This window comes from Lepisma saccharinum, chromosome 21 (genome assembly GCF_977018435.1).
Source record: "Lepisma saccharinum chromosome 21, izLepSacc3.1, whole genome shotgun sequence".
NCBI classification, from domain to species: Eukaryota; Metazoa; Arthropoda; class Insecta; order Zygentoma; family Lepismatidae; genus Lepisma; species Lepisma saccharinum.
This window is the reverse complement of record NC_139249.1, coordinates 31,906,083-31,930,046: the sequence shown is the minus strand read 5'-3', so window position 1 is coordinate 31,930,046 and position 23,964 is coordinate 31,906,083. Positions and strand designations below refer to the sequence as shown.

General features: G+C 36.6%; 1 protein-coding gene across 16 annotated transcripts in view; it reads left to right on the top strand.

Annotated features, from left to right (window-relative positions):
* Positions 1 to 23,964, top strand: part of PIP5K59B (Phosphatidylinositol 4-phosphate 5-kinase 59B) — a 170,951-nt gene that overhangs the window by 76,906 nt on the left and 70,081 nt on the right. For 13 of the 16 annotated variants that reach the window (XR_014443894.1, XM_083142767.1, XM_083142759.1 and 10 more), the window contains exons 7-12: positions 614 to 718; positions 2,519 to 2,653; positions 3,746 to 3,826; positions 5,175 to 5,356; positions 10,982 to 11,129; positions 17,792 to 17,879. Coding sequence is in view for 15 of the 16 variants with exons in the window: in XM_083142767.1 (XP_082998893.1) it covers positions 614 to 718; positions 2,519 to 2,653; positions 3,746 to 3,826; positions 5,175 to 5,356; positions 10,982 to 11,129; positions 17,792 to 17,879 (739 nt within the window). In the remaining variant the exon portion in view is untranslated. The remainder of the gene's footprint in view (positions 1 to 613; positions 719 to 2,518; positions 2,654 to 3,745; positions 3,827 to 5,174; positions 5,357 to 10,981; positions 11,130 to 17,791; positions 17,880 to 23,964) is intronic. The other 3 variants (XM_083142762.1, XM_083142755.1, XM_083142753.1) reach the window with 1 other exon arrangement.

The window sequence follows — 23,964 nt, the reverse complement described above, 5'->3', positions numbered from 1 at the left end:
AAGATTATATTCACAATTTTAAAAACAAAATGTCCTTTTATATACCACTTTCCATCTGATTTTTCACCGCTATGACACAGAAATTTTATTTTATTTACTGCTTTTGAACCCGAAATTGACTGTTTTTGTACCGAAATTTTGCTTTTTTATTTACCAAAATTATATGCCTCTAGCATATAGATCACTAAACTATAGATAATGTCCAATTAACATTGCATGCAAGCGTTAAAATTCACTATTGCGTATCTTTTTTGCTATGAACAAATCAGCACAGATAGCAATGTATTGTTCTACCTGTGAAATAGTATTTTAAATTTAATTCTTTTTTTTTTTAAATCATAATTTGATCTGGATTTTTTCTTCAGAAATATAGCTTTTACAACCTGAAATTATACTTGGGATTTTATCTAGGTGTTAAGAGTAGTCATCCTGTCTCTGCTCATCCAATTGTTCTCAACATGAAATACCTATATATTTCAAGTAACTGTTAAATTTGAGAATTGTTTCCATTTTATGTATTTTATTTAATGTAATGTAATTGTATCATGTAATAAATAATATGAATGTATGATTTTTTTGTATTTGTGTTTCAATGTTATTTTTTGTCTTTCAGTGTAACTCAAAAAATATTAGGTTATGTGCGATGAACAATTTACTCCCCTCATCTATCAGAATGCACCAAAAATATGATCTGAAAGGATCAACATATAAAAGAAAGGTAAAGTAATTTTTTTGTATTTTTACTCATTTCTGTGGGTACTACTAGTAGGATAATCCCATGAAAATAGGGAGAAATGTCTTATTAAAGTTAATGTTTCACGTAATGAAAAAGATAGCAAGTTGATCTACCTGAATAAAGCACTTACTTATCTGCAAATGTGTGAAATTGGAAATATTGGTGGTCAGTGCCACCACTCTCTCTGGAACTTGTACTATTGCCTGGTGTGTTGTCTCCTGTTGTAGCTTCTGCACTGCCCAAAAGCAGCAGACGACACTGAAAACAAACAAATGACATCAGCGCACGTAGTGGGAACAATACACAATGGAAAGTCACAAGCAATATACAACTAGTTGCCAATAGAATGGTTGTAATGACCACCAAAAATTAGTAGGACTTTGAAAAATCAATTTTGTGAATAATTAGGTACTTTATTTTTATGTATGAATTATAAAAAAGTGGCTAGTAAAATAGACCCCAGGTTTAGAAAATCACGATGTCTGGTTGTTGTTCCCAAACTTTTTTGTTTCACGGCACCCTTAGTGTTTCAAGATTTTTCCGCATTGCCCAAGTCAGAATATAGGCCTATCTAGCACTTGCAACACTCAGTTAGTGTTGTTAGGTTACTTGCCTTAAGTTAAAAAATAAACACACATTTCAAATTCAGAAACATTTTATGTGTAAAAAGTACTAAATAAACACATATTTGGAATAAGTGTATTTGACTGAATATATTGGAACATTCCACGGTGAAAGCCTGCCACGGTGCACACTTTGTGAACCACTGATGTATGTGGAACTAGTAAATATCTGGACAGAAAAGTGTACAGAAATCTAATCTGAAATTACAGTAAAATTCTGTGATTGTGTATGTCTTGTACATCATAAACTGCTTGCAATTCTCACAAGGCTACAAGCAAATGAAATGTGTGTGTGTGTGGGTAATTGGAAGAGTATTTTGTTCATATTATTTGATTTATATTAAAATCTGAATAAATAAAATAAAACAGTACAAAAAGTAAATGCCTCGTGGTGCAATTGATATTTCAGCAATACCAAAATATCTATAGCTACTGCAGGATTTTTATTTTTATGCTATATTATTTGTTGTGTTTGCAGGTGAGAGTGTATTTATTCACATACATCTTCTTGCATTTAGAGTGAATGTGTTGGGTGTGTATAAAATAGGGATGAGCCGATATGAAATTTTGGCCGATACCGATAAAGTACCGATATAAAATTTGCCGATACCGATAACCGATCCGATATAAAATTAGAAATGGTCCTTGAAGAACCTGAAATGATCATTGATCTCCTTAATAAATGTGTTTTTCAAGGTGACTGCAGTGCAAAATAAGTTGAATATTTACACATTTACTTTTTTAGAAAGAAGGGCGTGGAGATTATCCATAAAAATTACAACAAAATGGCAGAATTTTGCACTAAATTATAAGATATTTATCAATATATCGGATCGGTAAAATAATCGGTAATTTTACCGATACACCGATATGCCTATATCGGCTGATACCGATAGAGTACCGATTAATTTGTCCCATCCCTAGTATAAAATCTAAGCATGGAGTGAGCTCTGTAACAGTAGGCAAATATAATAAGAATACAAGAAAACTAGCAGTGCAACATTCATTCACTGTAATTAATTAATGTGGTAAATCACGCACGCTTACACATCTGTAACTGTACGTATCTGAAACGTGTATATCATCTGCAAAATGTGCTTCAGCTCTGTTAGGTGGCAAATATTTTGGTAATAAAAATATATTGTTTTGTCTCGTGCAGGCCTCAAAATCCGAAAGGATTAAAAAGTCTCCAACATATAAGGATCTAGATTTTATGGAACATCACACAGAAGGAATTTTTTTAGAAGCTGATACCTACAGTGCCCTCATCAAAACCATACAGAGGGATTGCCGTGTAAGTATTTTTATTTATTTATTTTTTTAATTTATCGTTCATTTTTGTTTTTGTCACATTTATGATTTAGCAAGTGAAAGTAAGTTTTAAGGGAAATACGTTTACAATAAAAAATGCATGATGACAAATTGTGAATAAAGTTATAAGTGTAACAAATAAGAAATTTTCCAGCTTGATGGGAATACTAGCAGACTTCGTTCTTGATGTGCTGACCACATGTCACCATTGAAAATTCCCTACGCAGACATTTGCAGTTACAGGCCTATTACACCATGCATATTAGTTTGGTTTATTCTTCCAGTATCGAGCCTCCTCGATGGCATAGCGGTATCGTCGCCGCTTTGTAATCAAGGGGTCCCAGGTTCGATACCTGGTGGAGGCACACACTGGTTCCGATCCCACTTTAAACTGTAGGTCCACTCCCAATTAGAGTTACTGTGCATAAAGTGGACTTAAAACACCAACTCAATCAATAACTGAATTCTTCCAGTATAACGGTACTGTCTCCTGAAGGACAAAGGGTATTTCTCTGCACACCATAGAATAAACAGTTAGGGAATACTAGTATGTTCTGGACCAAATCAATGGGTTATGTAGATAATCAGTGTGAGTTATTTTTTGTGATAATTAGAGCTACACATTTGTGGTGAATAAATGATCAAGATTCTGGTACAACTGGACATATCTCGGAATCAAAAGTGGTATATGAAATAGTGATTGACAACCTTAAAAACTACATTTATTACAAAAAATAACATTTCTAATAGCACATGTATATACTTATCAGAGTTCATTTTTGCTTCTCAAATATTTACAGCAGAATTAATCAATTTTTCATTATTTGCACTTTATTTGATAACTCACAGGATAATTCAGACCTGAAGAAGGTGTCGCATTGGTAAATATACTATAAATTTCATGTTCGAGTTTATTTTGCATTTCGCATAGTTTTGTGACAAAACAAATGTTTGCAAAATGCACCTCACACATTTCATATTTCCATCAAAAACGAAATATGCATGTTTCTGGTGATTCATTTCCTCTGCTTGTTTAGATGTGGTAATTACTTGTCCTTATTTTTCTTCCATGTAGGTGCTAGAAAGTTTCAAAATCATGGACTATAGTTTATTAGTAGGAATTCACAATCTAGATCAAGCAGCACGAGAAAAAGCAGTGAGTATTCAAAAAGGATTTTATTTGTTATGTGGTAATGTTATTTTTTAGGAAAAAAGATAAAAAGTTCTATGTGGAAAGAGAGAGCCTCTCCTTACCCATCTTTTCTTCACTGTAGCTATCCACTTCATTACTGGTCTTTTCTCAACCTCAATTCAGTTGTTTCCCTGGGTAGTTTTTTTATTCTAGGGTTGAGCTAATACCTGTGCTCTTACTTAATATCACAAATACTGATGGTAGGCAATACTTAAAAATAGTAAACATTCAAAGTTGTCTAGAATATTCATAAATTTTAATGTTTCTTTGGAACTTTTCCATAGCAATCTACCAGGGCTTTGCTTTGAAATATTCCTATTATCACATGAGACTATCAATTAATCGCAAAATCTGTTTCTCCCCACAATGTCATTGAAAAAAATAAAGAAAAGAAATTTCATTTTTCAAAATTCCAAAATATATAACTCTGCAAAATGTCGTGTGACATTTTTGTGGATCCCAATAGCACTCTGTTTTATTTTTATTTCAGATAAAAATTTTGATCTCATTATTTTTATTAAAAAAATATTATGAATCCCAAATATCATCAGGCAATTCAAAATCATCATTGCTTTCATAGAGTTTCTTGATGTTTTCTGTTACATTACATTTTAAAGATGGTGGCTTACTCCACTTATGAAAAAGAAAACTCCATAGTGGGTCTATGTTACCATTTTTATTAATTTATTCCAGTGTTCTTCTGCAATGAACGAAGCTTCCCAGACATTCATGTCAATGTTTCCCATTACTCTTTTTATAACCCTTTTCTTTTTAATCAAATGCTTCTCTTCGATGATGTCAGCTGTAAAAACACAGTTTTTGGTTGTGACGTTTCAGGAGAACACATGCTCCCTTCATCAGACTGCTTGTTTTTTTCACAGTTATGTTGCTCTATTACAACAATGTAACATTGACAACATCCATTGTATAACGGATTCTCTTTTTATTTAAAAATTTCTTAACCATTGTTATAACTGTATCTTTAGTGAAACTAAAAATAAATGTCTGATGAAGGGAGCGAAAAACTGTGTTTTAATGCTTGTAATAACGTAGACTACAAGAGAAATAATTCTAAAATGCAAGCAATACGTACATACAAGAAAAACTATAATAATAGTTGTTGTTATTACCAATATCACATATTCCTAATTTATTGCATGGGATTTTGTTACATTCTTTTTCTATTCACATGCTGAAATGGTTCCTTTTTCATCTCTGAATTGTCAGTCTGTATGTAAAGAACCTGTATGCTTCTTGAAACCTGATTTATTTTTGCTTCCATTAACCGTGATTATTTTTACCTTGTTTTCAGGAACGACGTTCTGCTATAGAGCAACAAAAGACAGGAGCATCGGGGGAAGGAGAAGGTTCAGATGCCTCGTCGAAACTCAATAGGAGTAGGTCGATCAATCGGCAGAGGCTAGTTGCGCATTCCACTGCCATGGAGAGCATCCAAGCGGAAAGCGAGCCAATTGATGAGGAAGAGGATTTGCCGTGAGTTTCAAGGCTGTGTTTTGTGGGTGTAGGTGTGTGTTTAGCATGTGGTTCCGTGTCGGAAAAAGAGAGGTGATCGTTGCTTCCCTTCCATGTGTTTCCTGTGAGTTAGTGTCGTAATGCCATCATTAGTGACAGATATAGAAAAAAAATATGCATGCGTTAAAGATTAGAATTAATGTTTATGAATATAAAGGATTTTTCTACATTTACAGGTGAAATATTTCTGGGTTTGTTTTGATATTGTTGTAGTTTATCTGTGATAAGGTATGTAGCCAGAGGCCTGTGTCCATTGTTCACAATGTTGTCCTCTAATAATGGGGTTCCAGGTGGTGAACACGCAGTCGTTAAGATCCCAATTTAACTGTAGGTAGTACTCACTTTATCCGTAAAACTGTTCCTTCTTCATTCTATTAATTTAAGTGGCCACTGCCACCATCCTCATTGGAGCTTGCTGTACTGTTGCTTGGCGTGCATCTTTTTTTTTTTTTTTTGTAGTTCTCCAGCTGCCGCTAGGTGCACTTCCCGCACGAGATAAACATTGATAGCGGACAGGCACACCACACTTGGATTCCCCTACTACAACAGTTAACGCTGGGGAAATAGCAGATGACACAGACGCAGACGTACAGTTAACAACAGCGCACCTAGCAGCAGCCGGAGAAATACAAACAAAAGATGCACGCCAAGCAACAGTGGAGCAAGCTCCAATGAGGATGGTGGCAGTGGCCACTGAAATTAATAGAACTAAGAAGAAAAAACAGTTTCGCAGATAAAGTGAGTACTAGTTTCTCCGTATTTATGTACTACTGCGTGTCTCTTTTCCCAATTATGAAATTAACTGTAGACCTAGTCCCTATTACCGATAGGGAGTTGAAAGGTCCCGGAGTAGAATCCTCATAGGTGTGTGACCACAAGGTAACTTGAAATCCATCAGGTTTATAAGACAGCAAGACTAAAAAATTACATATCAAGCAAATTGTTGGTACCTTATTAAACAGTGAATATTTCAAGAATGTCTCCTATCATTTCCCATGCTCTACATATACTACAGTTTTCAATTTAATATGCCTGAGACTTTCCACAGACTGTTTTTCTACTCCCCTGGTGGTGAAGAGATTCAGAATGTGTGATCGCCACACATCTTGTTCCGAGTAAAACAAGGGCCAAGCCAATACCACACTAACCTGGTATTGATACCAATGGTATACTACCAGTGGGATACCAACCGATACCAATGCTTGAAAATTTTTACAAGTGTTTCAAAATGTTTATACAGTGGAACCCCGATTTTACGTTTTTCAGGGGCCTGTAAATAAAAAAAACGTAAAAAGCGGAAAAGCATAGGGGAGGGGTGAATCTCAAGTGCCAGTAAGACACTACTTTACAATCGACTTTTAGGGGTTATATTGTGTCAAAAATAATTCAACAACGGAAAAGAAGTATGATTATGAATTTGTAAGGGGAAAAAAGCAAGACCTGCTGTGAAAATCTGTGACGGATTAACGTGACCCACTTTATAGGGTAGGGACAGTGGATGACTGCTTCTATCTGCCGCCTATTATGTTCTATTTATGCTTTTGATTGTGTGGGATCTTCATTCGCTCTGTAAACTGGTAATTAGTTGCTAGTTTTATAAGTATCGGGTAATTGGAGGGGGTGATCATTTATAGTTGGATGTCTGGCATCTCTATATGCGGTAATCAAAGTGCCCTGGATTCAGTTCACAGTGGAGACATGTAGAATGATTCAGATCCCACTTTAGCTGCATGCGTGTCCAGTTCCGATCAGCCCAACTGCATAAACTGAACTGAAAACAAGCTTTGTCAAAGTTACGCATATTTTGACGTCACAATACAAGGAACGTCACTGACATGTCCCATGAAAGTGGGAAGGGTGTGGCGAGGGTGGTTACGTATATATTTTTTAATAGCCAGCCCTCATTTTGCATCTTTCACTGCCTTTGAGGACACCATCAACCCCTCCTTTGGGAATGCCACTGATTGGTTTTTACGTCCATATTAATCTATGATTTATTGTTAGATTTAGCAGTGTTGTTTCTGTTTTTTTCCCCTCCCCCTTTAAGTTTAATATTTCGCGATTTATTTTCAACAACACGTGAATGGTTCCCAAGAAAGTATCGAGTATATTGAATTATTATTAGCATCGTGTGCATTTCTTCCTGCACTGTTCTGCGAGTTCATCAGAAGGCAAACCAAGAAAAAAAATAGCTTGCCTTTTAACTCGTCACTTTGTGTCTGGTGTTTCGTATTAATCTTCAAAAGCAAAACAATCTTCCCAGGGGAGATTCAAAACAATGCAGTTTTTCTTTCCTTTACGATGGATGAGTCATTGCTCTGGAGCCAGGAGACAAAATGAAAACTCTTTGGTGCCGGCTGCCAGCTGGAGGAGGGAGGGAAGGAAAGTCAAACATGTGCTGGAGCGGCGCTAATGCAGTTGTTGAAGAAAAGTCAGTGTGTGATCATTCCTGGCCAAGTTGCAGAAGGAAAGAAAGGGGGGAGGGAGGATCACTGCTTTAAGCTCTCCCATGGTGTCACCTCAATGCTACTGACATGCGAGCAACATTAGAGGCATTTTAAAAAAGAAAAGAGAAAGGGGCTGAATCGTGCACACCAGTGGCAGATTAATGAGCTCGCGGGGGTGTGGGGATGAAGATGGGTGACTTTTCTTTTTACTTGTAGTACGCTATGTTCGTAGAATGTACGTATCCAGCAGGGACTGCCTAATTGTAAACCGCAGAGAAAAGAAGATGGAACAATAGTTTTTCGTCTTTATGCTAATTGATTCTCTCTTCCACACGAGCAAGAAAATCTGGGCAGAAAGGGCAAATGTCCCCCCCCCCCAAAGGAAACTAGAAAAAGTGAAGGTAAAGTTCCCCGTGTAATTTGCACCATGCCGGGATGCATATATAGGGGTGTGTGGGAGATGATGTGATCAGCACCATGCTCTGGCCACCTTTACCCCCTCTTGTTCGATCTCTGCCAATTGGGAGGTGATGTGATCAGCACCATGCTTGGGCAGCCTTTACACCCCAGGGTTGCCCCAAGGTACCCATTTGTTTGAGGCTAGGTGAGCTCCAGAGCTGCTTTATGAGGCAGCTTACGTCACCCACTCCGGGAATGAAACCCAGGTTTCCAGTGCGGCAGTCGGATGCCCTACTAACTAGGCGACCATGGCTTCCCAGCGAATAAGAAAAAGTAAATAAATATGTGCTCTTTTGGCCCAAATAAGCATTTTAATGGTATTTAGATGTGCACTAAATTTTACTGCTCCCAGAGAATATTGCCACACCCCTCATTTTTCCTGACTCCGTCACTGTACAACACGCCAGTCACATAATCTGTATAAAAGAAACCGTTCTCTGCCCCATGCAGAATAATACATGTGTCCGAACTTCACCTCCCCCTTCTCCCAAACAATTGATTTGACAATAATATTTTCGGTGAGTAAAATATCGCTCATCTGCCCATAGAAACAAATAATCACTTTCGCTTATGCATTTTCAGCTTCATTCTGATGAGCAAATGGCATAGCATTCCCGAAAAAACTTCAGATTAGAAATAATTTACAGTGAAATATAGACTAGATCCAATTGTATTTCCTTAGGAATCTAAACGACTTCCCATTAAAGAAGTAGTGCAGTTCTTATTCAGTATCGGATAGCGGAGGTTGGCAAACCCTTCTTATTAACACTGCAGACAAGAAAAAGGAAAAAAATTCAGAGAGAAGCCCCCTCCCCACTTTTTTTTTTCGTTCCCGTCAACTACGAAGGATTCCGTAAATCTGTGCGAGCAAAGAAGTAAATGGTGATCAAATCCTGTTGTCAATTTTCCACTCAGAGGGGGGAAGGTGAACTTCTGTTTTGTCCAAATTCTAAGGAAGGCACCATTTAGCGAGAATCGGTTTGGCAACAGTGTGCTTCTTGTCTGATCCTGAGGCAGAAGAATCGGCCCATTCTATCTTTACTGGGAATGCAAAAAGTGCCATTTTACCTTCCTGTCCATCAAGGAAGGTGCAACAAATGCAAGTTGTATGAGGCAACACCTAGCCATCTCATGTAGGGTTGGTTGATTTTCCTGTCATGCCATTTGCCAAATCTCTCTGAGCACAACAGGTGATGCTTTCACTGGTGTTTTCTTGTGGGTGCCTTTTGTGGGCGAATGTTTACGAACAGGCCCCTGTTGTGTGAACTGGGACACCCATCTCTTGCACAGTGGTTTTTCAGATGACCAAACCATTCTCCCGACATTGTTGTACTATTCAGTCATATGAGAAATGTGCATGAAAAAGGGCCATAATGTACCCTTCTGAATAATGTTTCACTTTTGGTGCCATATGACAGTTTTGTGCACAACACTCCAGCACCTGCGAGGTGCAAATACACAACTGATAACAACAGCTGAATCCCACAGATGGCAGTTGCATAACAAAGTGGTTCGGATATATCCCAATCAACCTTATATAAATATGGTACCTCCATTCAAAGAACTGTAGCTACACATCATTTCAATGCAACTGCTTCCCACGTATTGAAATGATAGTAGTTTGTTAATGAGTAAATGAGTACTTGTAGCATGTGAATACTGCCATCTATTCATAACTTTTCATTCATCCTCGCAGTATAATTTGGTTCCATTTACTAGTGCTTCAAATCATTTTTAAATTTGTTTAGATTTACACACAATCATATTGGCAGAAAGGTGTAAGATTTTCAGCATTTGCATATATCTACAGTGAATTCGACTCAACCCTACATTAAGTATGGCCTTTTGTTTTTAAGGAGCTGAAATTAAATATTTTCCTACTTTTTAGATGATTTAGGTAGGTTTGCACTGGACGACCAGGTCGTGGCGACCATTAAATTCTCAGGCTTAAACTGGCAGAGGGTGCACTAGCAGTTGAAAATAGAGTGATCAATCTCTAAGGGAAATTTCACACCAAAATGACAAGTGACATGAGGCACATGTCACTTGGGAATGAAACAGTCAACACCATAGCAGCACAAGGCATGACAACTGCACAAGCCTGCATTTGTTGAAAACTTGCTACTTAGATGTGACATCTGCCTAATGCATGCTCTGGTGCATATTTTCAGTTGAAAATGGACAAAAAAAACTTTGACACAGAACTACAGTGGAACCTCGATTTTACGATTTTCAGAGGACCAAACTGAATAAACATAAAATGCAGGGAAATGTAAAATCGAGGAAAATTTTATAACATTTTGCTATGTTGGGATCATCAAGATTGAATGTATAATGCGGGAAAATGTAAAATCAGGGTTCCACTGTATTAGGTAAGCTAAAGCAACACATGTTAATGTATGTTATGAAAATGCTTTGATAATTTAAAGGATATTAAGTCAATACACTCAAGTTTTAAAGTAATTAAATACAGCTATGGCATTGTAGCCAAATTGGTTGCACCACAGCCTCGTTGGTCAGTGTGGGCCGCCCCTTCAAGCCAATAAATCAGCTCTCTCTCTCTCTCTCTCTTTATTTAGGTGTCGGAGATTGTTACTTTCAGAATATTTGGCTGCTGTTACTTCAATAGATTTGCTTTGTAAGGGTCCTTTTGTGGAGGAAGTAATTGAAGTTTTATTAGTGCCTTTCTTTCTAGTCCTGGGGGCATCCCTGCCAGAAATGCAAAGGGTGAGAGATTATTGTTGTTCCTCGGTATAATTGACATCCTGCAGAGCTACAGGTTGAAGAAAAAATTGGAGCATACCTGGAAGTCTATGATACATGATGGGGTATGTATTTAGATGCATTTGCATGTACTATTTCAAGAACTGTGTATTTTTTAGATTGTACTAATGAAGACAGGCCTATAATGAAAATTTTTCGTATGACATGCACACACTGTGGATGAAAGACGTTCAGTCTTACCTCTTGATCTTTGTTCACATGGTTCTACGTTTGTGCCCCATACAATGTGTGGGTGTTCCTTTGTAGCTATCCTGTTTCATCTATTCATCATTCATTTTTAGGAGCCTGCATACGTTATTTTTGAACAAAATGTGAGATTACACACGGTTATGTTCATTTTTTATGTTTTTGAAAGGGGTGTTAATTTTTTTATCTTTTTGAAAAGTGTGAAGTACATTTTCCTGTCATATTTTGTAAGGAAATCATGCGAAATCGAAGTATAAAATGCAAAATACACTCTTCAGATTATCACCTGGTTAGATACCGGAAATGCACCACCCCAAACCTCCAAGTAGAAAATTCCTTGTGCCTTTCCAAGGGTAGTCCGCCCATGTACTGTGCCACCACGCGTCGAACCACGATACTGAATGGAATATTTTCCATGATTGGCTACAGTGTGGCCAATCATGATGCTTGCCAGAGCTAAACGAAGAGACGTGGAATTACATGCGAGTGCATTTGGAGATGCTGCCAACGGAAATTTTCTACCGTAGAAACCTGCAGACTTCTGTCACGGAAATTCCACACTTCAGATCTGCGTGTTTTGCTGTAGTGTGCGTCACATCATTTGATTGCAATAGAGAGCAGACAACACATTTCTCTGCATTTCCCCCACATCTCAGTGGGCGTTAAAGTTTAAACACAACATTTTGTTTAGTTAACACCATTTTCTAAGTCTGAGTTAGGCAAATATGGGATAAAAAAATACTTTCTTACACAGGAGTAATACTCCAATAATTACATATATGAATTTAAATATATATTATAATAAAACTCTTCTTCTATTGGTATCATAAGTACCGTGCTTTCTAACATATGTAACTAATTAGCTTGATTTAAGTTGCCGAGAAATATCGGAAGTATGCATGTTAGCAGGAATAAAAAAATAAGAATTGGTATCAGCTTAATTCTAGAAATTATTCTGATTTGTTTTGTCATTGTAAATACAAGAATTTTCTTTCTGTCCTAGTATTTGTAGAGAATGTCCAAGAGGTCTGCCTATAGTCTGATATCTTTTTGGAGCCCTCCATTCAACATACCTTTTCAATAGGGATATGCCGAAGCCGATTACAGATGTATGAAAATCGGCCGAAATTGACACATCGGCATCGGCAAAAATCCGATATTTAAACCGGTACAGATTATACTAGAGTTTTTACCTTCTAATAAGTTTTATATTCTAGTTTTGTAAGATTTATTGAAAATTTGGTTATGATTCGTCATTATTGTAGAGTTTTTGTAATTATTGCAAACTCATTTAGAGGATCAACCTAACTATAAATCGGAAATAAAACAGTACATTGCTGAACCAGGATCTGCGGTTGTATTGGAAATTCAAAAATGAATATTCAAACCTGAAGCAAGTCCTGAGAAAATACTTGGGCATACCTGCTGCATCAGTATTCAGTGATTGAGTGTTCAGTGTCGCTGAACAGATTTGTGATAAGAGAAGAAGTAGGTTACTTCCTGAAGTGCTTCCAAATCTCGTGTTTCTGAAGTTGAATCTGGCAGAACAGGAATTCATTTTGCATTTCAAGGAACTGCTTGTGTACTAATGTTTAATCTCTTGAGAATCAATGTTCTTCTTAAAGGTTCACATAACATTTTGTAGATGCAAATGTACATTCGCATCTCTTGAGAATAAATATGTATATGCAATAGAAATGTACATAGCAAATTTATTTTTGTCATGCTGAAAATAACATCCCATTTCTTTTTAATAATCTTATGTACCGGAATCGGTTAAATATCGGCATCGGTATCGGTTCCAAAAATTATCGGTGAGTACATCGGCATCGGTAAATTTTCAGCTTCGTCACATCCCTACTTTTCAATATAGATTTTCTGCTTTCTGTACTGTACCGTCAGACACCATGAAACCAGAGAATCTTGAATTTGACATGAGTGATGGTTAGGAATCTCATGTTATAATGGAAAAAAAATTTATTTTCTTCAATAAGTATAGCTCTTATATAAAATTTGTGATTTTAATCATCATTTTTAACACTGAAATGGTATGTTATGCAGTACTTCCAATCCTGAAATGTGCTCAGCTTTTGTATCAAAATTTTGATAATTTATTCACCGTAAATGTGTTTCCTAGAAGTATGGAATCGAGTCAGACTTGTAGTCACATACTTTCGTTTACATTTATTTCGTTCTTACAGTGGATGTAGAATGGCACACACCAGTGTAGTATTATTAAATATTTCCAGGCTGGGAGGCGATGTTCCACTAAATTCTTTACAAGCATAAACATATATTTTTAGCATCCCCCAAGGGATGAACAGTTGCAACTAGAAGGGAAAATGTCCCCTTTATCCTATCCCCCCAACAAGTACCACTCAGACATAGGCATGCATGCAGATTTACAAAGATTACATATCAACAGCTAACCAACAAATATTGCCACACTGCTGCTGGCACTACTGGTTTTTTTTCTTTCGTCGTCGTTGTCTGCGATTGTTGGGGAGGGTAGTTTTTCTTGATCTTTGCAACAACTGCAGTTTCCATTTACTGGATGTCCTTGACTCAGCTAGGGCAATAAAGGTTACTCTTGACATAAATTGAAGAGGCACACTTGAAACAAGTGATAGCATTTAAATTACTTTCAATATATGCAAATAATATGTACATTAAGCTCAAATATGCATTTATATGCACTATTAAACTTTACCAGAGTGTTTCCAATCAAGGAAAATGAACGAGTCTGTTGAAAGCATATGTATTTTCCCCAAGGAAAAAGGTGCAAAAATCAGCCTCCTATTTATCAGTGTTGCAAGATTTTTTGCACAAGTTCAGCATAATACAAACTCAGAAAAATGGATTGTTTTCAGATAAACTACAAATTTTCCATTTGTGTTTTTCTCATATTTTTTGGGGGGACAAAATGTGGAAGCGCACACTTCCCAGCCTTTGAAATTGTCTAAAATCAATGTTTCAATGGATTAATCTCACATTTTGTGTTGTCAAAAACGAAATATGAATGTCCTACAAATGATGTACCCAGGAGTTGAAAATGGTCACTAATATAAGTGAAAGTATTTTTTGTCGTCTTACTGTGTAATTTCATCATTTCATGACTGCAGCTACACTTTTGGGGGTACACGATGTGTTCTGAGTGAATTGAAGATGTGGCAATTGTATATAGTATTAATGACTATGATTGTACTGATAACCCAGTTACAAAAGTGCTTCTTCAAGTTGCTGAAAGGTTTAAATATCGCAGGTTGGGAGTTATGTTTTCTTCCATGTTTCCTGACATGTTATGCTAAAAAGGCACTTTTGTTTACACCGCGTTAATCATAATATTTAGTACAAGATTAAAACGTACAGTACTGTAATGAAAACATTGTGTTTGCTTCAGAAAAATATTAATTTTGTGCCCAATAAAAAGGTGTGATGACTGCCACAGTGAAAGTGGATGGCAGTAATTTTTTTAATTGAAATCAAGAGTTCCACTTTGAAAATGCAGTGGGCTGTAACTAAATTATAGATCCATCACTGCATTTGAAACATTGGCATGAAAGTAGTGGTGTTAGTGTGCCTAGTTTAGGTCATGGAGAAGCCTGTAATTAAAACATTTTCGGAGGTTTATAGAAGTCTTGGCACTAGTATAGTCAATTTGTGTGTGTGTCATTTAAGTCTGTTGTTTCAACTAGTTTCCAGTCTTGAGTATTTATATCTTAGAAGCAGGTAACCATTGCAGTGCAAGTGCATTTTACTATAAAGCACACTAGCGTGCTGCATCAAGGGCTTTTTGCGAGCCACAGATGACGCTAGATAGCATACGTAATTGACAGCTTCTTCGCTTGAGTGAATAATGATTGATTCGTTTGGTGTTTTAAGTCCACTTTATGCTCAGTAAGGCTAATCGGGACTGGAACTACAGTTTAAAGTGTGATCCGAACCACTATGTGCCTCCACCGGGTATCGAACACAGGACCCCTTGATTACAAGGCGAAGACACTACCACTGCACCATCGGGGAGGCCGTCAAGCAAATAATGCTCGAACAGGCAAAACGAGTGATATAAGCTCGAAGTCCAGTTTACATATGTACGTAATTTGTCTGGTAGTGAACCCTCAAATATGGATCATGCAGTGAGAGTGATACGTTCTTGTAAATTCACGCGTTGTATTATTATACTATTAATATTAACTTAATAATACTCAACGGTGAACGATGAGAGACTGTGATGTACACAGACTCCTCTCAGGTACAGGGATAGTGTTAGGCAAGGACAATATTCACAGCACAGAGAAATAAAACCACATTACTGCAGTATGTATAAACTGAAAGGTTTTATTCTTTATTTATTGCAATTATAATGCAAATGTACTTGAGACGAAGGCGAGGATTTCGCTTTGTCGATGAATTGACTCAACTCAAACGCATAAACTCAATGCGTGGCTATCGGCAAGCCTATGATCACATAGACCTAGCTTGCGCCCCAAACTACCACACCAAGAGTTATGCAATGATAACTGAGCCAATATTTGCTCTTTTAGCCTTTTATTTTCAAATTAATCCTTAGGCTAGCTTTATTATTTAACGTAGAATGGTTGCAGTATTGTGCATAGCGTCAATGCATGGCTATCGGCGTACCTATGATCACATAGGCCTAGCTTCCGCCCCGAACTACCATACCAAGATGTATGCACAACACCGAGGAGTTCCTTTTAAGTTTAAAAGCTTTGTCGATCCGTGGCGAAAGTGTGATATTTCTTACGCGATATCCTCACTTTTATACTATTTTCGAGAACACAGATTCAAGTACAAATGAATCGCTCACTATCTACAAAAGGATACTATCAACAAAACTGACATCTACACATGTATAGAAATACAAATTCCCATAGTGCACTCTCGCAAACATGAAGATACATTAAACTACTCATAATAGAGCATAAAATACAATAAACATTAAACAAAATATATACATTACAAACAGGGTGCAATGTTACATATAATAACACAACATTTAAGTGTCCTTTCATAAAAGTATATTATATCAGTAACATATTTTAAAGTTGTGATGTCACATATAAATATGGATCATATCAAGAGATGCAGCGAAATTGAAACTTATGTGAGCAAAGTCATATTCTTCATGTTAAGATGTAGTTTAGTCTATCTTACCAATACATAGTGATATATGAAAATGAATGGATGATTATGGGCTGAAACTACCAATGTGGATTTTTACACATATATTTCTATGATTATTGTCACATTGAAATAATATTTGATTCTATACACTAGAGAGTGGGAGACTCGAACGAGTATGATAGAGCGAAAGTGGTCCCATGAAATACTCTGAAGCACACACATGTGGAAACGACTGTGAAACCGAAGGTGTGTTTGGTAACTTAGTAAAGTGATGGCACCAAATGAAAAGGTCCAAGGTTTTATCCCTTGTCGGGCTGCGATTTTCATCAACTTTTCAATAAGTTATGCTGAAGATAGTTTGTATTTCAATATGGGCATGGTAGATGTAAACCCAAACTTGCATGTTGTTGATAAAGTGGAAACTCGTTTTTATGTGTTTGGTGAAACGCAGTTAAAAAACTTAAAATGTGCGAGCATGAGTATTTAATGCAAACTCCAGGAACATAAAATTGAAGTTCCACTGTGCATATATATGTTTTTTCACATTGAAATGGCATTCTCACATTCTGATATTTATCGAAATAAAGTTATTTTTAGGCTAGTATACCAGAAAAAGTATGGGGTACATGTTAGTTATGTTATACTACGCTGGACCCATTCGTACATATCATGTAGCTTTTCGGAGTAAATTTCATGAACTGAGAAAAAATGTCTATACAAACTTTAACGTAATTTTCCTACTCCAAATGCATAAGAGTTGCACGATTTTTATAAAAAAGTGCTTTCCCTTTCACAGCTTTGATCATGTCAATTTTGTGGCATTCACTGAGGTAAGACCACCCTTAATGGGACATTACAATGCAAGATCAATAGTTAGTTTCTCAGTCCTATCTACTTTTTTGTACTATAAAACTTTCTCTTCATTTTCTTTCTTAACCCTTTTTCTCCCAGTCTTCTCAGCTTCCGATCTGACCTTTTCACCTGCAAAACACTTCTGCTGACCACACGGTCCAAATCATATGAGCCAAGGGAGCCTAAACGATCTTTCAGACAGAAATACAACTTTTTGTGCTGAAGTGACATGACAGTCTACACTTGTCACTTGGTCTTTTCTCAGTAGTGTGCGTTATTGCACCTCGATCTGCAATGGTCAAGGGTTTTGTTGTGTCCTGATTGCATAGTGTCACTGCTTTGTTTTTGTCGTTGTTTTTTTTTTTACATGCACTTAGCACATTTTAATTCTAATAATGCATAAGTAATTTTTCTTTAGTTACTACAATAGAGTAAAGCTGTAGTACTTATTGGCAGTTTGTTATTGTATCTAACTTGTTTTGAGTATTTCAAGATTTTTAAGTTGCTGTACTCCTGATTTCAGGACACTGTTTCGGTTCATAGACCTGGTTTTTATGCACAAAGGTTCCAAGACTTCATGGCCAAAACAGTATTCAAGAAGATACCTTCACGTGAGTTGAGAAAATTGACTGTTTCTCTGTACATATTTGTGTTATATGTAAGGATATCTACTTATATCCACAGGTTTTGTCCACATAGCATTAAGATGCAAATGCTTTAAAAACTGGGTAATACCTAGCCAACTTGGATAGATATCTTAAGGCTTGGCTGGACCTCTGGTCAACTCCAGGACAGCCGTTTTTGAATTTTATGCTCCCTTCACAAGACCTCTCAAGATATTCCAAAATCTGAAAAAGTACATATGCTTAGAATTTCTTCTAGAGCATTGATGTGAATCTTCGTGTGGTTAGCTTTTGCTGTTGTCTAGATATTATCAATAGTTAGTGGCTATGTAAGTGTTATTAAACTATTGCTATCTAAGTGGTTTTTTGATAGGAATGGGAAATTCGTAAACGGCTGCCCTGCCATCGGCCAAAGTCCAGCCGAGCCTTAAGTTGTAGTTGGTTGCTCACAATCAGCCATTAGTAGTTGCAGTTATTATCAACTGTCTTGTCCTAAATACACAAGATAATACATGCAATTATTCATTCTCAAAATAAGTACTCACGCTTGATGTGCAAAACACTTCAATACAAATTACTTGTATTTGTAGCAGCAGCTGCTGAAACAAATAATAATCAGTTTTTTGGATGATGTGAGTACTTGTTTTGTGCATATCAATGCATTACTACATTTTTCATTCCTGAAACATGAAAATTTGAGCTTAACCGATACTAACTCTAATACCCTTACCGAATTGCACCAATACCGATGCTTGAAAATTGTAACAAATCAAAATAGTTCAGAATAATTATAAATTGTAAAATATAAGTTTCCATTGGAACTATATCCTAATAGTCTACCAAAGTGTTGCTTTAAAATATTCAGAATTTCATATGATAGAAACATTTTTATCACAGAATCTATTTCTCCCCACATTGCTGTTGCAAAAATTATGAATATTATTATACATGGTGCATAATTTGATTGCAGGAGTGTCACACAGCATTTTTATGGATGCTGTAAGACTAATACTCCAGAAAAGCATCAGCTGGTAATGACGATTAAATTACAACCAATCTGTATCGGCTCAGCTCTATAAACAATTTGTTTATGTAAGTTAGCAACTGAAGAAAGCACTCTGTAGGAAATGCAGAAGTAGCATTAACTAGAAATGTAGTACACTGCATTACAAATGTAATTGTGTGTATTACCTTTTCAGTAAGAAAGTAACCAGTAGTTCTTGCAATGATGCAAACCTATTTTCTATGATATTTTTGTCTAATGTTGCAATACAGGAGCAAGAATTTGCAATTGAAATCCTGTTTTGTTTTGTTATTATTATTTGTAAGTTGGCTGTTTGGCATTTCTTCAGTTTAAGCACTGAAATTGAGGCATTTTCTATTGCTAGACACTTGCAAATTCTCTCAGTGAGTTTAGTGTTGATGTTATTTTCATATTAATTTTCAGTTGAAGGATGTACTTACTCATCTATGAAACTTTTTTATTTTTTTTATTTTTTTATTTCTTTAAATTTCGTTGACCATTGCCACCATCTTCTCGGGAACTTGTACAGTCACAAACACTTCTGGGTTGTATCAATCTCTTTGACTTACAATGGGATCGTTACAACCCAGAAGTGTCCAGTATATTAATTTCTACCGTGTCTTTCATTCCCTGACACATGGATCAGGCTTCAAGCTGCAGGTATAAAGTATGGCCTCTGGAATTATGCTGACTAGAACATCTCATGTGCGTGTTCTGTCACTAACTATTGTTTATGAAGTGGCTGGGCATAACAGCCTAAAAAGTAGTTTGTAGGGAAGTATCAAGAGATACAATTTGAATGAAATGAAACTATGTTTGTACAACTAATAAGCAATCAGTGTGGAAGATAAACAGTTAATTGTCAATAGTGAATGCATTGGGCTATTGGTAGAGTGGAGGTTGTAATTTAATCAGGTGAAACTTTGGTTGCATGCTCTTGAATATTTTGTGTAGTATTCTTCAAAGATTCTATATTCAAACTGTTTCTTCTGTTGTGTTGAAGTATCATATTATAACTTGTCTATTATCAGTGTAATTCATCTGAGAGTCGGAAGTTTCAGTTTCTTGTGAAATGTGATTGTGAATATGTGATGTTTTAGTGTACATTTCTAAAACTTCAGACTTCATAAAATTTACATGTGTGGTTATTATTAACCATGAGTGTGTTTTTGAGAATATTTTCCTCAATGTAGTGTATTCTTCTAGCATACTTTGGGCTTGGAGCATCAAAATTACTTCTATATTGAAAATTAGTTATATTGTGATGTACAGTGTAAGAGTACCTATTTAATGCTTCATAACACTATAAATACCACCTTTCAAGCTTCTTACCACTTTTTAGGTGCTACATTCAACATTTGCAAAAAATTGTTATCTGGATATTCATGTGGTGAAGAAGGATGCACTTCTTACATGCTACCTGTCCCTCCCCTCCCCCCAATCGGGGTGTTGTTAAGGACCAGTGCAATTTTTCTGGTTAATAATAATAATAATAACCCATGGCGCGACAGCCCTCAAAGGGTCTTGGCCTATCTCACTACTGCCAGTCTCCCTCCCACAATCCTACCTAGAGGTGTGGAGATCTTCAACTAGTAATGGGAAGGCATGGGGTCAGCACATCCAACTCTCAGCCGTTTATAGGATGATGCATGTAATCCTTCGACTCCTTAAATCCAGTCATCTCCACAGAGCAGTCTGAGATAGACACTTTAAAATGATGTATTAGACTTCCTTAAACGTCCCCTCCAGTCACTGGCTGATGTTGAAACTGATAGAGATGGAAATTGTAAATACGTTGAACAATGCATAATTTGTGGTTTACTGTATTGTGAGTGCAATTGGCATTAAAACATCATAATACTGTCCAATATTGTGTTCCTTCCCTAAAATGATTGAATATGTGGAAAAAATCTGCATTCTGAGGACATAGATCAAAAAATGATTTTTGACCAGATTTTCCATGCATCTGGACCACTGTGCACACATATTTATTAAAATGGTGACTAATTACAAGATACATTTAGTCATTTACACTATGTAGTCAAATGTCACCAGACACTCCTTGCTGTTGGTTCCGAAGGCACCAGCCATGTTATTAATAAGATGTCGAATCTCCCTTTGCTGTTATAGTGTTTATCCTTCAGGATAGGCTTGCCACTAAGTTCTTGGAAACTTCTGGCAGAATTTGTTTCCCTTTTTCCTGTAGCATGGTGAACAATTGACGTGTGTTTGTTGGTCGAATGGCACACAACAGATGCTCCAGCTTATTCCAAAGATGTTTGATTGGGTTCAAGTTGGGGTTTGGGGTGGACCAGGTAAACACTTCCACCTGATTTCCTTCAAACCATGACACACACGACCTTGCTGTGTGGGCAAGAGCATTATCGTGTTGATACAGAAATTGGCCTATACCAAACTGTTGCCACAGTGTGGGAAGCATGTTATTGTCTAAAATATCTTGGCACACACCAGAGGTGATCAACCCATGGATTAAAACTAAAGGCCCAAGTCTAAACCTAAAAAAATTGCCCCAGACCATTACCCCACCACCACCAATTTCACTTTCGACGCAACACACTTTGGCAAATGCCAGTCGCAAGGCATCCTCCAGGTTCACTCACGTCCATCCAAATGCCAGATCATGTGACATTACTCATCACTCCATAAGACGTTCTTCCATTGCTCCATACTCCAATGATGGTGTTGTTTGCACCACTCAAAATGACGTCGGGCACTGGTGCATGTGATCATTGCTTCCTGACAGCATCACAACCACAAAAACCAAGTTCTCTCACCTCCCGACGGATAGTTCTCATCACTTGCCTCTGACCTGCGCTGTAACGGAAATCCTCGTTTGTGCAACGGAAATCGTTGATAAGGCTGTCTGATGATTGGTCTGCACAACATGCTTCAGTGTTTGCCGGTCCCGATTGGTTAGTGTCTTGGACCTGCTAGAACAGTGATTGGGTTTAGTGCTTCTATGACTTTTCCACTTGCAAATGACATCTCTTACAACTGGAGTAGGGCACATTCAATTGCCAAGATACCTCTCTGATGGAATGCCTGATTTTGTGGGCTCCAATGATGATGCCCAATTCAAAAGCACACAAATTTCTCTTGCTACTTATTGTGATAGCAAAGGCATTTGTGTTTTTGCTTTACTCATGTGTGTTGATGTCATACTTGGCAGTTCACTTGAAACACAGGTGTGTCTGATGACTTCTTGCTATGTAGTGTATATTGGATTGGTTGTTGGCACATGTAACTAAATTTCGTATTATAATCTTATCAATTTTGTTAACCATTCTTAAAGCTAATATGCTGTTACAGAGTTATATTCATTATAAATTATATATTCCACCATTACTTCATTAATTGTACACTCCTCACAATAAGTTTGGAATATTGTTATATTAGAAAATAGGTGATACGTATGGCCTTGGAATTCAACAAATGGTATCTGTCTGTTGGAAGTTCTTGTCTTTTCACCGCCATATGCCCCTGTGCCTATCACCTATTGCCTAATATAATAATATTCCAAACTTGTTGTGCCTAATAAAACAATATTCGAAACTTTTTGTGAGGAGTGTGTATTCCATCTCTACGTGCTCTTACTGTTGCACTCTTACTCAAAGTGAAGTAATACTATGTATTGCATATAGATGTGAGTGGTGATAGATATCCAGATAACAAATTCAAATTAATGGTATTGGGCATTAACACGCTAGATAAAGTTTGCCTTAGTATTTATAATTAGTAATAACTTGAGATATACATTGTGGTGTAGCTGAGTAGTGGTTATGAAATACAGGTTGTTCACAAGAGCATTTACATTTCAAAACTTGCATTTAGTTAATTTTTTGTGTGTTGTCTATAATTTGAGGTTATTGTCTAAATTTAATACACACATCAATGTGTTTTTCTATTTAACATTAGTAATATGTGGCTAACTAGCAGTTATGGCACTTATTTTTGAGATGTGGACACTTTGTGGGGGGTGATTGAAAATTGTGTTAGGCTAATGATAATCACTTGCTCTTGCCTGGTCAGCATTAGGGCTGAGTGGATACTGATGCAGATCGGGATTGAGAAATATAATTTTTAATTTAATTGGTGATAATAGACCACACTCACTTCACTTTCACAGTTAAGTCGTAATATCTAGGAAATTATGCATAATATTAATTAATTCCTCGTCATTATAATGTGTGATTTCCTAATTACATGACAGTTTCTTTTTTAATTGAAAACATATAAAGTGGCTCTGGGACTCGCCAACCTTGTACAGAGTTTCCACTGACAGGAAATCTTTAAAAACAGGGAAATGTTGGAGAATTTCACAGCATTTTGCTTGCCGAAATTAGGCACTGTAAAAAACACATTTTTCACCAACAACCTTTTTATATGTAGATCTTTTATGTGAAAGTAATGTCATGTATTATTTTATTTAGATAGTTTGAGAACGTTAATTTTACATCATACATTTAATTAACATGCAAAATTTGCTGACCTCTGTTTTGGTGGTAGTAGCACAACACACTAAGACACCAGGTGTCCCCAGGTTTGAATCCTGGTTTGGGCATGTGTGTTCTTTGTGAGTGTGTCTTCATCAATTACATCACATAATCACTCATTCTCAATGTCGAGATTAGCCAAAAGGTCCCGAGAAGTGACACTAAACTGAAATAAAAACAAAAATAGATTCAAATTTTAGGACAAGCATTTGTAAATACCTGAAAAAACTAGAAAAGTCAGAGAATTTGTTTTTTCAGAATGAGTCTGAACTTGGGGGGGGGGGGGGGTGGAGGGGGGGCAACTGCAGGGTAATGGCAGTTGGAGCAAGGTGCTGATCCAGGGTGGTTACTCAACGGGAATTCTGCGTAAATTCTACTTCAATTTGTCTCCTTAGACGTGAAAAATTGCAACTTTTATTAATCCAAGTCCCATTGAATTTACATATTTATAAATGCTCGGAGGCAAGTTTTCATGGTATAGGTTTTATATTTATCGAGGGTGGAAAGGAAAGCTGCAGGGAGAATAAAACAGAAT